General features: G+C 37.7%; 1 protein-coding gene across 4 annotated transcripts in view; it reads left to right on the forward strand.

The window, feature by feature from the left end:
- Positions 1–16375, forward strand: part of LOC128021093 (UV radiation resistance-associated gene protein) — an 89227-nt gene that overhangs the window by 46597 nt on the left and 26255 nt on the right. For all 4 annotated transcript variants that reach the window (XM_052608018.1, XM_052608017.1, XM_052608020.1 and 1 more), the window contains exon 13: positions 1557–1632. In XM_052608018.1, coding sequence (XP_052463978.1) covers positions 1557–1632 — 76 coding nt within the window. The remainder of the gene's footprint in view (positions 1–1556; positions 1633–16375) is intronic.

Below are 16375 nucleotides of genomic sequence, written 5' to 3' on the forward strand. Positions count from 1 at the left end.
TCCATTGTTACAAATGAATGAAAATGAACTGCTGACACAATTGGATCATTTTGATCTTCCTCATGCATTCTGTTTATATTGTTCTTTTACACAAATTATTTTCGAAAAAATTATATAAATAGTATGCTTTTAAAAAATGTAAGATTAAAGCTTTAAAAAAGAAATTCCCCTTTGACTATCAATGATCAAATAAAATATAAACTATTAGTATTACTGTTTTTGACACTCTCCACATCTACTCTCTTTTTCCATTTTCCAATATTCTATTCTATTCTATTCTATTTATTAATTAAACCAAAACCTAAGTGTACTTACTGCGTTATCAAACTTATAATATTTCAAACTATTTTGTTCGCTTGCAAACACTTATATTTTCTTATGGAAATGTAATGTACATTCTTATTTTATTTTATTTTATTTTAACCAAAGCCTAAAACCTAAGCGTAATTTAACACTATTCAACTTTAATGTTATTATTTTGGTCACTTGCAATCACTTATATTTCACCGTGAATATAGTTCTTGTTTTTATTAATTTAATTGATTTTTTGTTATTTTACTTTTCTTCTTTTTTTATGACTTTAAATTGCAGCCTAAACCTAAGATAACTTTAATAGTATTAAACTTTCATACTACTCTTTTGGTGCATTGCAAGCACTTGCATTTCTTTTTTAGAAGTGCAAATTTAGTTCTTATTCATATTTTAGTGGCTAATGATCAATATTAATATTGATGTATTGCTTTAATATTATGAATGGATCAACTAAAGATGAGTCTGGTCATCATCACAGTCTTCCAGTGATCTCTGGAACATGTACCCGTTTGTATTGACTCTATTTTTAATAATAAAAGCTTTTTCTGAAGTCTTAAGTTCTCAGTAAATGCTCTAATGTTCACCCTTCAGAATTACAATAATAGTCCAGCATGTTCATCTGTTGTGAATCTTGACTGTTAGTTCAAAATACGTTGATTTGATATATACATTGATATTGTGTGCCGTTCGGCCATTTCTGATTCATGATTACGCTTGTGGTTTAAATGAGAACTGACCCATAGAAGCAAGCCAGAATGATGATTTTAATGGATGATAGATTGTGTTTCAGAAATGCATTTGAGAAGCAGATCAGAACCAGACCTCCAGGGCACCAGGAGGTCTCTTAACATCTGCTGAAATGTCTTGCGTCAGAAAGAGCCTGTTGCCTTGTGGAGTTTTTGAATAGTTTGGGGCATCATCATTGCCCGGTTAACTTCACAGGACATAAATACCCGTGAACACTGAAAGATTCCTGACTCTGAGCGTTGGTTTGTAAAAACAGTTATTAGTTTATTCAGTTTCCATTTGTTGGTTAGCAGTTTTTTTTTTTTTTTTTTTATCCAGATGACCTACTGTTTTTCGTTGTTTGGTGTGAGGTTGTCCAGTGCAAAGCTATGAATTGATTATGACCTCATAAAAAAATGTTCTTTGCTTTGTGTTTAATATGGGAACCATGTGTAATAGTTCAGAGGTGAGTGCTGAGACTCTTTCTCATGATGCCTCTTTGCTTCTCTTGTTTGCAGGTTCCCTCTTTACCCCAGAGGAGAGCGTTTCCAGTTTGAATACGGTGTCTATTTGCTCAACAAAAACATCGCCCAGGTAAGAATCTCAACATGGCCCACTGTACAAACAGGAGATTTACCAAGTGTGTGTATTGAATATTGAACAGAAAGGTTGGATGTTGTCAAGCGAGTCACAGACTTAATATATGGCGTATAATATCCATCCATCTATCCATTCATCAGTTTTTTTTTTTATTTGATTTATTTATTTGATATATTTATATAATGGCAAAGCTGATTTTTCTCCAGGCTTCATAGTGTCACATGATCTTTCACAATCATTCTAATAATTCAAAAAATCCTCATTTGGTGCTCTAGAAATATTATCAATGCTAAGAACTGTCACTTTACTGTCACTTTTGATCAATTTAAGGCATACTTGGCATACATTTGTTTTTAGATTTTGTTTCATTGTACTTCCCAATGTCTCATTGTTGAAAATCACATTTAAAAAAAAAAATCTGCATGTAGTTTTGTGAAGAAGTATTGGTTATCTCATTATTTATACTTCTGCAATGAGATTTTGCTCTGTACGTTTCCGCAGTTGAAGTTCTAGAATTGATGTACCATTGTAGAATCACTTGGGTTACCGTCATACAAAATGATTTTCATGAGCCGTAGCTCAAATCCAATTAAATTTTTAAGCTTTGGTCACAATTATACAATTTGAATTTAATCAGTTTGCCTGGTGAAATGCAAGACTAACACCCCTCCATGACTCTGGGAGTGGATTCCAAGCCTCCTGCGCTCCAGCTGTAGCCCAGACTTAAGGAGGAGATGAAAAATACAGAATAGATTGTAAAAAGAACCAAGGAGTTCGACTGAATCTGTCCGTCTCTGACCAACGGGAACGGCACGCAAGAACAAAAACATAGCTGTGCATGGTATGGAGTGATATGGAAGCTTAGTAAACGTATGTATCTGTCATGTTTGATCTATGCCTCCATTTGTAGTCTGACTGCAAGATGCCCTCTGCAGCTTGTTCTTCATACTACCTGTCATCCACCATTTCCATTCCATGTCCCCTTAATCAGAACGAATGTAATGCTTTGCACCTTTGCCAGAAATCTTCATTAACCTTGTCAGTGGTTCTCTGTAGAGCAAGCTAATGGAGCTTATCTCAATATGTTGACTGCATTCGAGCCTTTTTTAAGCTCATTGTTTGTGAAGCCTCTCACCCGGAGTAAAGACGATCCATATGAGCTCAGTGAACTCAACATTTTGAAGCATTTGATTCGGTTGAACTCTGCCGATTGGGCTTTTAATGTTAAACGTAGCAAAACAGATGAGCTGTAACCCATTTCATGTTTGGTTCTCTGTTTCCGTTTGCACATGTGTTCCAGTTTGGGAGAGGAACTGTCCGGAGAATGCATGACGCGTTGCCCTTGAGTCATGCTACTTGTAATTTCCTCCTCTTTTAGCTTTTAGCTTCAACTTTTGATCCCAGCGGCTAGGCCCGCTGTTTGTATTCCGCTTCGTGTTTTTCCGAGTTCGCTCTTTGCTAAACCAAATACGACTAAGCTGCTTCGCTGACACTTCAGTATTGTAAAATTGACCTTGGCTTTTCTTATCTGATATGATTTGCGAATAACTAGCAAGCGAAATGCTGTTTGTTTTTTTTGTTTTTGTGTTCTGTGCCTCCATCGCTCACTTTTTTTTGCGTCGGTCCCTCTCGACTTTAATGTGTTCCGTTCGTTAGCCGTAGCCGCGGTGGCTCTGTGTGTCCGGCTGCTGAGACTAAGCAGAGATTGGGTTTCACAGCAGTGCTCTTGTTCTGGAATGGAGGAGATTAAACGTCTATCTTTTATTAAATTGTGTGTGTTTGAAAACGATCCAAGCAGGCAGGAGGGAGAGAGAAAGGAGGGGTGTTTTAGTCGCTTTGAAGCAGTGCGCTGACTGGATGTTGTTTTTATTTAGTCCTCGTGTCATGGGAGGAAGGGAGAAGAATGTCAGGTGGCCAGCGGGGTTTCGCCCGGGCACTTTTGTCTGTGATCGATGAGTTGAGAACATAGTGATAAAGTTTTTTTTTTTTTTTCTGTTTTTATTTATTTTTCTTTGTCATTTGCACTTTTCTACAAGGGATGAGTCCGAATGGACAACTAGTTGCTTTTATAAAAATTTCTGCTTTAAAAGTAATGCGTTTTTAAAGTTTTTAAAAGTTTTTAGTGTGCTGACAACGTGCTGTGTTTTAGTGTGCTGTGAGACTGTTAGCACGTTTAAACTTTTCAGAATTGTTAGCTCTTTAAATCGCTGCTGAAGCCATCAAAGCTGAGGTTTTACAACAAATTCACCACCATCAACAATACATTTTACAGCAATAAAAAAAATTGTGTGTAGTTTGATAGTTTTTGGGTTTGTTGAATATCTTTTATACTATTTAAGCATTTTAAAGATTCTGGTTCAATGAAATAAACATTTTGTGGGCCATTTTTCAATCAATCAATCAATCACCTTTATTTATATAGTGCTTTAAACAAAATACATTGCGCCAAAGCACTGAACAACATTCATTTGGAAAACAGTGTCTCAATAATGCAAAATGATAGTTAAAGGCAGTTCATCATTGAATTCATTGATGTCATCTCTGTTCAGTTGAAATAGTGTCTGTTTTAATTTGCAATCAAGTCAACGATATCGCTGTAGATGAAGTGACCCCAACTAAGCAAGCCAGAGGCGACAGCGGCAAGGAACCGAAACTCCATCGGTGACAGAATGGAGAAAAAAACCTTGGGAGAAACCAGGCTCAGTTGGGGGGCCAGTTCTCCTCTGACCAGACGTAACCAGTAGTTCAATTCCAGGCTGCAGCAAAGTCAGATTGTGCAGAAGAATCATCTGTTTCCTGTGGTCTTGTCCTGGTGCTCCTCTGAGACAAGGTCTTTACAGGGGATCTGTATCTGGGGCTCTAGTTGTCCTGGTCTCCGCTGTCTTTCAGGGCAGTAGAGGTCCTTTCTAGGTGCTGATCCACCATCTGGTCTGGATACGTACTGGATCCGGGTGACTGCAGTGACCCTCTGATCTGGACACAGACTGGATCTGGTGGCCACGGTGACCTCGGAACATTTTTAATGCAAGAATGCTGTGTTAACTGTCCATTAACACTACATTTTTATTTTTAAAAACAGAAGACGTGAAAAAAATGCAAGGGGAAAAATTTAAGTGCAATGAAATAAGGATTGAGAGATGTACAAAAAAATGTTCCTCAAAAGCTTGTTGTATCATGTACTCACTGATGTATCATAAACTCTCATTAACTGGGTTTCCATAGTATTTCTGTATAATAATCTGTTTAATCCCCCCAGAACTGTTAAACAACTGTGCTCCCAAACAGCAGCATCTACCTCCGAAAGCAATAACCACATTCATTGTGTTTCGTCTGCTCGTTCTGAGGTGCTATTGATTTATTATATAGGAAAATTATTATATTCAGTATCTCCTACTTTTCTTAGTCCGTTTATAAGGAAGTGACGATTTTGTTCTCTTTGACTCTTTGGATGGAAACAGTGCTTGTTTGCAAATGTTTTGTGTGATATTCCAATTTTGCGCATACGTTAAATTCACAACTTTGGATGGAAACCCAGCTATTGATACTCTAATTATGAAAAAAAATTAAATAAATAAAAAATATGTAATAGTTAAGTAAGCCCAAGTTGCTTCAGTCTACTATGTCTTGAAATATTATTAACCATATAAAAGTTATTTCTATGTTTACTTAAAAAAAATAATAATAGGAATAATTCACAGCAAAAAGACACTCGAATCAGCTGTCCTGTCAGGTCAGTCTAATCAAGGATTATAGCATGAATGCTCTAAAATCTTTGGTTTGATGTTAGGTAAACTGTCAGCAGAAACTTAAAAAAAAAAAAAATTACAGCTCCGAGTAACTGGCAACAGCCACCACAAATTTCTCCATCATTGCAGTCTGTTCTCGAATTTTCCAAGCCACAGTAAACTAATGTCACCACAACGGAAGGTCCGCCTCTCCATTCAATTGATTGGACAATGGAAAAAAAAAACTGTGAATGACGTTGGGCACTTTTCTTCTAGGAGTTTTTTTTATTTTTACTTTTTAACAGAGCGCTCCTACAAAAACACGAAGCACAGCAGGCGGCTAAAACGCAAGGCGCCTGGGGCACATAAACAGCACGCAAAACACTAACAGCCAATAGAAACCAATTTTAAATAGGCACTTCTCACTGCAAAAAACACATTCTGTCTAATCTGGACCTTAGACTAGTTGTTCCAACAACCCACAGCCAAGCCAACTGTAAAATTATTCTTAAATCACAACCTTACGTGACTTGAATGTTGTTGAGAAGATAATGATTAAAGGTAGTTTCTGTGTGCGTAAGAGATTGGGTTTTTGTCTGTGCTTGTTGCGTTACAGAGCATGATTGCCAGAAAGGTCTTCAAACTGAGGTGAAAGCTGTAATTTTTAGGTAGTCAGGCCTGGCTAGTGTACTTCCTTTGGCTTGGACTACAGCTCAATGAGGACAAGTTAAACATTCATTTTCAATAACGAGTGTATTTAATTCATTGCCGCTGCTGAGACTTCCTTCAACTGTCACAACAACATCTGGAATGTTGTGAATTTGGCTTTTAATAGTCATTGATTGTTTTAAATTTAGTTCTTGTTGGCAGCAGAACAAAGACTCATGTGCTGCTGTTGTATAATATCTTTCAGATGGATCATTCAGAATGTTGGTTTGGAGATTTGGACACAACCTTTAGGGTCAAAGTGCGTTTGGAATAGTTTCCAAGCTTTCAAAACAGAAGAACTCAAGTGTTTAACATGTATATGTGTGAATTTGTGTTGTCTAAATGGTTCGTCTTCCCCTAGAGGGCAGAAGTACTGAAGTGACCAGATATCAGTGAGTCAGTTGAATGTCCTGAAGCAGAGCAGCACTCCCAGCCCAGATTAGATGCCGCATAAACAGAATGGTGAAAGAAATATTACAATTAGCACTCAGTTGCCAGGCTAGCGAGCTATCTTATTTGGCAAGGAGCTCAGGAGGAAGGGCCGAGCTGGGAATTAATCCTAGATTATCAGGGAATTTGGAGTGGGAATTCTGAAGGTGTAGCATTGTGCCCTGTTCTCTGGAAAGCCAGAAAACCTGGCAGTTTCAGCACTGCTGGAAGACCAGATCGAAATCTCTTTTTAATGCCAATATGCATATTTTGGCGCACTCATGATTGTACAATTTGAAAAACAGACTTTGTTTGCACTTTGGACTTGGTGAAGTATGAAGAGTCTGCCTGTGATTCCAACTAAAACACATAATAAAATTAAAACCCATTTTTATATTTAAAATAACAAATTTGTAACTTGTAATAAAAGAAATGTTAAATTAAATAAACTATAAAAACATTTTATTTCAGCTAGTTGCTGAGGCAATATTTCTCTTTTTAACTTAGTAAAATAACTAAAACTAAAACTGAAGTTAAAAATATATCTAAAAACTATATAGGCATACTTTAAAAAACAAAAATTACTAAGTATGACAAGAATACACAACCAAATTTCTTTATATTAATAAAAACTATAATGGTATCTCAGTGATATTAACATAACACTGGTTTACATTCAAGAAACCAAATGATTATATTTATTTTTCAGATAGTTTTATCTAAAACTAAAATTAATTTGTAATCATTATTTATTTATTTATTCATTTATGTGTATTTTATTTTAGTTTTTCCTGTTTATGTTAGTTTTTATTTTTATATCACGTAAATATATTTTCATTTAGCTTTTTTTCCCCCATTCATGACAATAATACTGGTTAAACACTTTTCTTTTTTCACTTTTCTGATTAGGTTACTATGATGTTAATGTGATATCTATTTCTAACCAAACGATTGATGTTCTTGGCTGTAAAACATTACCTGGTGATGAAACACTTCACAGCCTGTCACACATAACTGACGTGTTAAAAAATAGTTTTTTGATGCAATGCATGACAAAAGATTTACCAGCGTAGATTTTGCAACAGGTTATGCAGAGAGAAAGATGATTGATTCTCTGTGAGCTGTGCTTCTAAAAACGCTACACTGACAGTTCACTCTAGAAACTATTGACACAGGTTTGATTATGTGACATTTAGTGCTTGTGCTACAAATATTCACATGCGTTTTTAAACCTCATGTGTACACCCTTATGTCCACAATATGTTTTGTTCCCTAAAGACATTCAGGTGCACATGAACTCTAGCTATAAAAAGGTGAGAGATTCTTGGTTGCCATTAGTGTCTTGACTGTTATCTAACATGACTTTTCTGAGATGGAAACCATATGAACTTTAGGCGAGAAAGGAGATATGCATGCCAGTACTCGCATTTTCATTCGCTGTATCACACATGTAGTAAAAAGCCACTGGTTCTTGTATGAGAAACCAACTACTACTATTACATACCTGACTTCCTGTTTGAACATTTTTCTTTAATGCGAGCATTAGCAAGTCCACAACAGCGCTTTTTGAATGAAATTAGGTTAAGTGGCTTTATTTGTGTATATTAAGCAGAAAGTTTCCATGTGTCACATTCAGCATTTACCTCCATCAGACTGTGTACTTAACCTCAGAGAGCTTTCATCTTGCTTGATTGACTTTGCTCTGTAAAAGAAAGATCAACACAGTGTTGGGATGGGAATGCCATCATGGTTCGCTCACCTCAAGATGAGCCCCAACACTGAGAATAAAAAGTCTTATTAGTGTTTTTATTTGTAATAGTCTGCAGAGCTAAAAGTGGCTGTAATTGAAAAAAACACCCACCTAAATCCTAACTCAGTTTACCATAGAAGGCAGCCTGGGCATCTTTACTTATTTACTCTCCCTCCTTTTAATTAAGATCAGACGAGTAAATAAAAGTGGGAGTTGACGAATGCGAGAGAGAACTCCCAAGAGAACAGCATATTTAGCTCAAACTAATCCCAAGCTATCCCAGTATCCATCCTCCCTGTCCGGTAGACTTGCCTGCGGTGAGTGAGTCAGCCCACCATGGTGAGCTGGACCCTCCAGAAAAAGCCACTATATTGCATACGTGCCGCCCCTCGCACAGTGAGATCCCTTCTCCTGTTGGCCCTCCATAAAAAGCCTCGTTCACAAACCAGGCTCAGTGAGTGCATCCAAACCAGCGTTATGCTGTGTTTGTTTGCGTAGCCGTGAACCCTGGTCCCCCTAGATTCACCGCCAAACCAACATCACTGGGGACAAGAGAAGTCCTGGAACTGATCAGCTCTTTAACCAGCCCTCTATCTCTCCCAAGCCAGACGGCATCCGCTTTCCATTTCAAGGAAGTTTGCTTTGGTGCACTGCAGAATGTATCTTGTTTTCTGTGGAAGTTCACTCACTGTACTGGTAATTGTCATTTTCCTATAGAGGAAATCAAAATGCGATTTTAGCAAACATGTGTTGGTTATTACTGTACTAAGTGCCACTCTGTATGCGAAGCAGGCGGTTATGTACAGTAATTGTCAGAAATGTGGTTTATATTTTAATACATTAACTGTAGGTGCCATTTTAGCTTATTGCATTGTGTTCCAGCTATGAAGAATATCACCTTTTAACCCGGTTTATTTGTCACATCTCCACCGCAGGACTGTTTTTGGCAAAGCTTAAACGGGCTAGTCTAGCAAGGGGACCACCCTATGCTCTCAGAGGTATGGGAACGAGGCCTGTGGAGCCAAATACAGAATTGATTTATGAATGAGAGAGGGATGAACGGATTAACGGATTACTGGACTCGAATAGTCTAGATGAAGAGATTACATCTCATTACATCTCATCCCTGTACTTGACGTGTGGAATTTCTGAGAAAAAGACTGATTATTTGGTTTGTCTCAACAGCTTTATGTAATAGCGGTCAGTGTAGTTGCATCGCAGTGTGGGTGCACATTTGTGCTGTTATCTTAGGAGCGATTTGTTTTCCATAAGTCATCAGGCTTAATAAGCTGAGTTTCCTTCAGGCCTGGGAAGCGTGTTACACCTCATCCATTAGGACTGTACATGCCCACCCAGTCAGTAATAAAGCATTCACCAGTTATTCTAAGATAACAGATGGCTGCTGTATTTCAAACCAAACTGAAATAACTGATATTAATGTAGCCAATGATGAATGCATCTGGCACTGGTAAAGACCTAGCCAAAGTCTTTCTTTCTTTCTTTCTTCCGTTGAACTCTTTCACTGTTAATGCAAAGGTTATTTTGTTTTGTAGAAAGACGAAAAATTTAAGCACACCATTTAAGCACAGACTACTATTCAAAAGTTTTGAATCATAGTCAATGACTAGATAAAGCTCTGATACTGTGCTCAGTATTTCTGCAGTGTTTTTTATGGCTGTGTCATGTCACTGGAGGAAGCCCTGTGCTCTTGTTCAGAGTCTGTTGGCGAGGGGTTTGCTCTTCTTAACTGTGATGTTCTGTGCAGGAACGCATGATTCAGATGTCCTCAGAGATCCTCAACTTTCTCCTTTCTCATAGCTTTATATATGATCCTAGTTTCTCCTGGCTGATCTCTTCACAGAACTGCTCAATTTACTACTCTTCACTCTTAAATACAACCCTCTCATACAACGTGTCTATGGAGGTTTTCCCTATTGGGAGGGGTTCCATAAGTTAATGTTTGTCTTTTTTGTTTTATAGGATTTGAGTTTGATCCACTTCAGAAGCATAATGCGCTTCATATTTTTGAGCCTATTGGATTTTAAATGTGACTTCAGTATTTAAAAGTTTATTTTTAATTTTGTTTGATTTAATTTAATTTAATTTTGTTTGATTTTATTTCAGTAAAAACTATATCTAGACTACTTGGATTGAGATAAAGTAGTCAAAGGACTGCTACTGATGCCCCATGAAAAAATAGGTGCATGATGTATGCATGTCGCAGCTAACTTCTACATCAATGTTTTAGTTATTTTAAAGTCACTGGGCACCATTGCTAGAGCCATTACAAAGTGGGCCCTTGACTCTTAATTTAAACGTAGCAGTTGGTCTGGTTCTAAACTGTTACAGCACATGCAGTTGTGGTTGTTCGTCTGTCTGGTAACATTATGTGTTTTAGCACACACTTCTCTCTTACTTTTACTACTCCCACTAGCTTTAGCTTTGTGTGGTCTTGCTTCCCCTCATAGCTTGTTGCTGTAGCACCTACAGCAGCCTGCGGAGAAAGCTGGAAACCTCTAGGGGATCCCTTCCAGTACTCATAAAGGCTATATCACACTGCAAGAAATTACTGAGCATGTCACCACAAGAAGTTGCCCAATTCATGCCTATTAATGTAGCGCCCAACAGCCAACTGTAGCTCAAATCTGTGCTCTCTTGACTGGTTTCATTTCTAATTATGCTATCATTTACTCATTTACTTTTCTGTCAAATGCAAAAGTTTACATTTTGAAGAAATGTACTGCTCACTTGTTTGCATAAAATTACAGTGAATGTGAACTGAATGAAGTTAATGAATGGTACAAAAGCACATGAAAGTATAATAAAACTAGTCCATACAACTTGGCCACTAAATTTTGTCTACTGAAGCCAAATGTTTTTGGAGCAGATTGGAAAGTTAAAAAATTGGATTAACTGATTCATAAAAATAAAAAAAGTCCATCACTCTCATAAATACACCAAGGAGAGCAAGGTCGGTAGATTTTCTTTGAACAATGACTTACATTCTGGTCTGTTTCTCACTCAAACCTATTGTATGGCTTCAGAAGGGATGGAATATAGCTCACATGTTTTATAGACCACCTGCTTTTGTATCATTTTTGAAGCTTGAAAGCCTCAGTCCCTGTTTGTTCAAAATACATGGAAATGCTTGACTAGTACTATTCTTTGAAATTACTTTTGTGCTTCATGTTAAAAAATAATAATTTTGGTTTGGATCAACATGATTGAGTCAACAATGACAGAACTTTCCTTTTAAAGAAAATATAAATCGGTCCTAAGACAGAAACCTGAGGCACACCATACTTTCAGCCTTTCCTCCTTTTGATCCAGCTGTACAGAAAATTCTAAATCACTTTCTCTCCCCGTTTAATGCTCATTCATCTCTTAGTGGATTCTACATTGGCTCCTGACCCTGACTTGCTGTGTGGGTCTCGCTGCGAACTTTTGGACATACATAAAGCTCAGAAACAGCGGCCTACTCTTAATCCGGGACTTCAGCCAACCTGCTGTGATTTACGAGTGTATCTGGGGCTGTTGTTTTGTCTATCATTGTCCTCCTGGTAACCCATTCAGCGTTTTTAAGCGAGGAGAAGGGGACAGATGGAAAGAGGTAGTGTAAAAAGAGAGCAACATGGAGAGTGAAGGACCGTTAGCACTCGCCACCTTCACTTGCTCCTGGTTTTATAAGCATACCTCTGGCTAGCCTCCTATGGCTTTATGAAACACTTAAATAACTGTAATTGAATTTCCACGGTTTTAGGTCGGCTGCCAGGGGTTCGCCTCGCACCGCAAAGAGGAGAGAGAGCCACTAAATATATATGTGCCAGAAAAGGTAGTCCCCAATCTCCAGTGGCCCACTAACAATGTGGGTGTGTCTCAAGGGTACTGTATATGTTTATTTGTTTGTTTACTTCTCCATGGAAAGTCAAAACGCCCACAAACAGATGAAGGGTTTCCCTTGAGTCCTGAGTTTGACAGTGAGCCAGAAACTTGCTGAAAGCCATACTAAAAGAGCCAATTCTAGATCATCAGGTTATTTGGTATTCCATGCACTTTTTTGGAAGGTAAACTTAAATTTATGATTGTTTGGGTGAAAAATTGGACGTCCAAAGCAGCAAATATATGCTCTTGTGGAGAATACATATCATTCTTTGAGCTTCCTACACTAGCTTCCTAGACTCCAGGTTTTTCAAGAACATGTTCTTTTGAAACCATCAAGTCTACGCTTGCCAAGCCTTTAGCTTTACTGACAAGAGCTCTTTACCAAATAAAAATGAAAAATGTTCTCACAGAACCAAGAAAGAGTTGGCGGACAATCATCATCAATGACTTAATAGCCAGGCTACTGTTTCCAGCTGTTTTTAAATTTCTAGTAGTTTGCTTTGGTGTGAAGTCTCTATTGGCTCTATTTTCTCTTTTCCAATGAAGTGTTCATTTTTCTTATGATAGATAACCTCTGCGGCCCATTGTAAGATACTTTTCAAATACAGTTTTTATATTGACTGACAAATGATGTGCGGGGATAAAGAAAACGAGGCAAAAGTGGAGAAGTCGTCATGTAGTCTGCGAGGGGTTTATTAAGTTCCTGTTATTCTCCAACTGTGTTTTGAGTTGTCATCTTATCAAGACAAGTGTGGTGACGTAAAGCTGGCTGCCATTTTTCAGAGCTGTCAGTTGTCCCACTGCAGGAACAAAGAAACCATGTGACAGTTGGGGTTCTGTTGCACAGTTGAACCGAAGAATTTTACAATGAAAATCTGTTTCTTGACTCTTTAAAGTACTATTTACCTATTCACATAACAAAATCCAGTTTATTCTCACACAGTGTTCCAGCCAAGCCAAAAACATACTACTAAGTTTACAAATTACCTTGGTAATAAAACACCTCTTGGTGGCGCTAACTTCAAATGTCTGTGCCACTGAACCAGATTTGTTATTTAGGTAGCTTATTTCAGACTTACTGAGCATGGTTCTCTTGAAACTGTTGTTCCAAAAAACACAAAAACACGCGTGTTTTTTTTTTTTTAGTAATTGTGCTTCTCAAGTATATGCATCTTAATTGAAGAATGTTTCGATATTTGTTCTGTAAAATATTCAAAAATGCGGACAATAGATGTCAGAAACAGTGTTTTTTTTTTATTTATTTGTTGCATTCTGTGTAAAGTTGAGCAAAGTACTAGCATTCATGTAGAGCATGTTTCAGCCTAAATTTCAGTGAATCATGGCTGGAATTCTACTTGAAGTAAAGTAAATTTTTAAAGTTGTCTAGATTGTCATCATGGTGGTCACAGAGCACAACCTAACAAAGGAAACGTCAATTGGTTTAGAGATTAGAAACCGCTACGTCCGGCTCTCCTCAGTCCCAGCTGCAGATTCCAGGCAAGTCTTATTCGTTCAAGACTTGTTGTTCTTCTTAATTCACACCAAAGCTTTGTGAGCTGTTTTAATGTGTCACGTTTAACTTGCTACACATCTGCTGGGTAATTCTCCCTTGATGAAGTTAAACCATCTCCCAGAAAAAACAGACAGGAGAAAAAGCTTGGTTCCATCTGGTGGAGATTTTAAAACAATGAGGAAGAGAGAAAAAAAAAAAGTGAAAGCCTGACACTGGTAGTTTTCAGGCCTGTGCCGGTCATTTCTGAAGCATCTGGGTTTTATTACTACAGATCTGCAGCTTTTCAATCTCATTGGGGCACAATGGATAGGCAGCTGTACTTTGAAGAAGATCTTTGGAAGAAATAGACAAGACCTCAGTTATAATCTACTGTAGCTTTCTTCTTCCATCATAATTTATCCTTTATTTTTCATTTTAACTTTTTGCACCCCTATCTCTGTTTTGTATTCCCTCTCTGTCTCTCTCTCATCCTTCCGTTAACATTTCCACCGATTGTCATGTGTTTCCGGACACTCTCGGGGCCCATAGAGTATCACTCCATTAAGGAGGATCATCTCCACCATGCGTTCATCCTGTCAGCCTTAATTACTCGGCCTGGAAGGGGAATGGATATTTATCAAGGATTTTGAAAAGCATCAGTCATGAACTTCACCCCAAGAGCTTACAGAAAGCTGTGAATCTTAGCGAAGGGAATGAAGTGTTTGGTGATGGGGTGAGGCCTACCAGTTCCCTCTTCTCCCAGGGCCCCTGTAATGGTTTCACAGCTGATGAAAAAGAGTTAACTGGCCAGTGAAAGTGGCTGTTAAATAAACACCACTGAAGTTTAACAGTCTGGAATGGCTTAATTCAACTCTCTCCCATGCAGACACACAATCCACATGACTCCTGACACCTCAGTATCACCACTAATTGGCGTTAGATGTCACTCAGTAGTTGAAACATCCATTTCAGACAGATATACGAGTTGTTAGGCATCTTATTTGGCACAAAGACACTAATTGGCTTTAGCACCAATTACCTTGTTCCTTGTTCTAGTGTACATTAGGGATAAAGCATGCTCAAATGCTCAGCATTCAGGCCTAAAGACGCAGGGTTCCCGCGGTCTTGAAAAACCTGGACATTTTAGGATGCATAAAAAGCATGCACATACTATTTGATCTGCTGTATGTCTGTTAGCAACAGTAGTTTTCTTTGAGACACCTCTTTTTACATCCTTTCTTCCTTAAAGGATTTTTTCCCATTTCAATGCTAAGCAATTACTCCTTTTCTACTATATATTTCTTGTTTTTTACTTTTCTGATATATATTAATGTTTTGATACCTAATTTTGCTGGAAACATTGTATGTTTTTCATTGTGATATTCTCAAATATTCTGCAGCTTCATTGGTAACACTTTTAATTATACCGGTAAATGATAATTTATGAAATTATAATGCAAGCAATCATAATGCAAATACAAAATAGTTATTGGCGATTGACATTGGCTAAAATGTCTATATCAGTTCTTCCCTGGTTAAAACTCACTTAGACATGTTCATATTGTGCAGAAGTAGGATAATGTGGTGAGAGCTGAAATGTGTTAAATGACTCGAAGAATTTGTAGTCATTATGCACTGGCTCTTTCACATTCTCCTCATTAGTCTTTTCCTGCTCAGAGCTGCTGGCCAAGTCTTGTTTCCACCAATGGCCATTTACCAAATCACCATTAACGGGACATGATGTGGGATTTGGCCTGGACAAGTAGGTGTCAGAAGCGGAAAAATGTGGGACGTTATTCATAATTTAGGACTTTATAGTAGTCGACTCTGTTTTAGTTTTTGATGCTAACCATATTGGCATGGTCTCTTTCGAATTGCTCTCTGAAGTTGCAGCCAGGGATGAGAATAATGGCCGACTCTGTTTCAGACGTGGAGTTGATCGGAAGTTTTAGCCCTTAATCTCAATCCTCCCTCCATTTTTTCCTCTCTGTACCTTTCTTCTAGTTTTTCAGGAAGGGGAGAATGGAAACTTTGTGTTTAGTCTCTGCCATATCTAGGTCTGCCCATGAAAATGCCCACATTTGCAGTGTTGGGGCAGGATGTAGTCAGAGCGGTAGCATTAGGAAACTGATATCGGATTGGCATTTATCTCAGTCTCTCAGGCATTAGTCTGTGTATTGGATTAGTTTTAGGCAGGTATAATTTACTTTCTATTTGATGTTAACCTGTACACGCTTTTAACTGATCTTTTACGAGTGATAATGAGCTGGATGGGCAAAAAGAGTCAATTTCGAGAACTTTGAAGAGATCCTGAGATCCTGAAATATGATACGCAGACCTAACCAGAGTATTTCATTATTGCGTTTCCTAAAGTACATTTTCACATATGTATTATTTAATTTTGATAAGTACAATAGAGGTGTTTGCCATTGATCTCCATCTGAGGTATTGCACAAACAGGAATTGTGGATTCTTACCTAAAGCTCCTGCTTTGGTTCACTTATAATCAATCAATCAATCACCTTTATTTATATAGTGCTTTAAACAAAATACATTGCGCCAAAGCACTGAACAACATTCAACCGGATTTTGTTTTTGTACTTTTCGTTTCACAAAAGAAAAATACATTGTTTTATCTTTAGAGATTATGCCATACATTAGCTGGACAAATCCTGGGAGTGTTTTCGTTTTTGAAATCACAGATTCTTGACACAAAAGGCTCTGGAAGAGATAAGTCTTCAATGCTCACTG

This window comes from Carassius gibelio, chromosome A10, assembly GCF_023724105.1.
Source record: "Carassius gibelio isolate Cgi1373 ecotype wild population from Czech Republic chromosome A10, carGib1.2-hapl.c, whole genome shotgun sequence".
NCBI lineage: Eukaryota > Metazoa > Chordata > Actinopteri > Cypriniformes > Cyprinidae > Carassius > Carassius gibelio.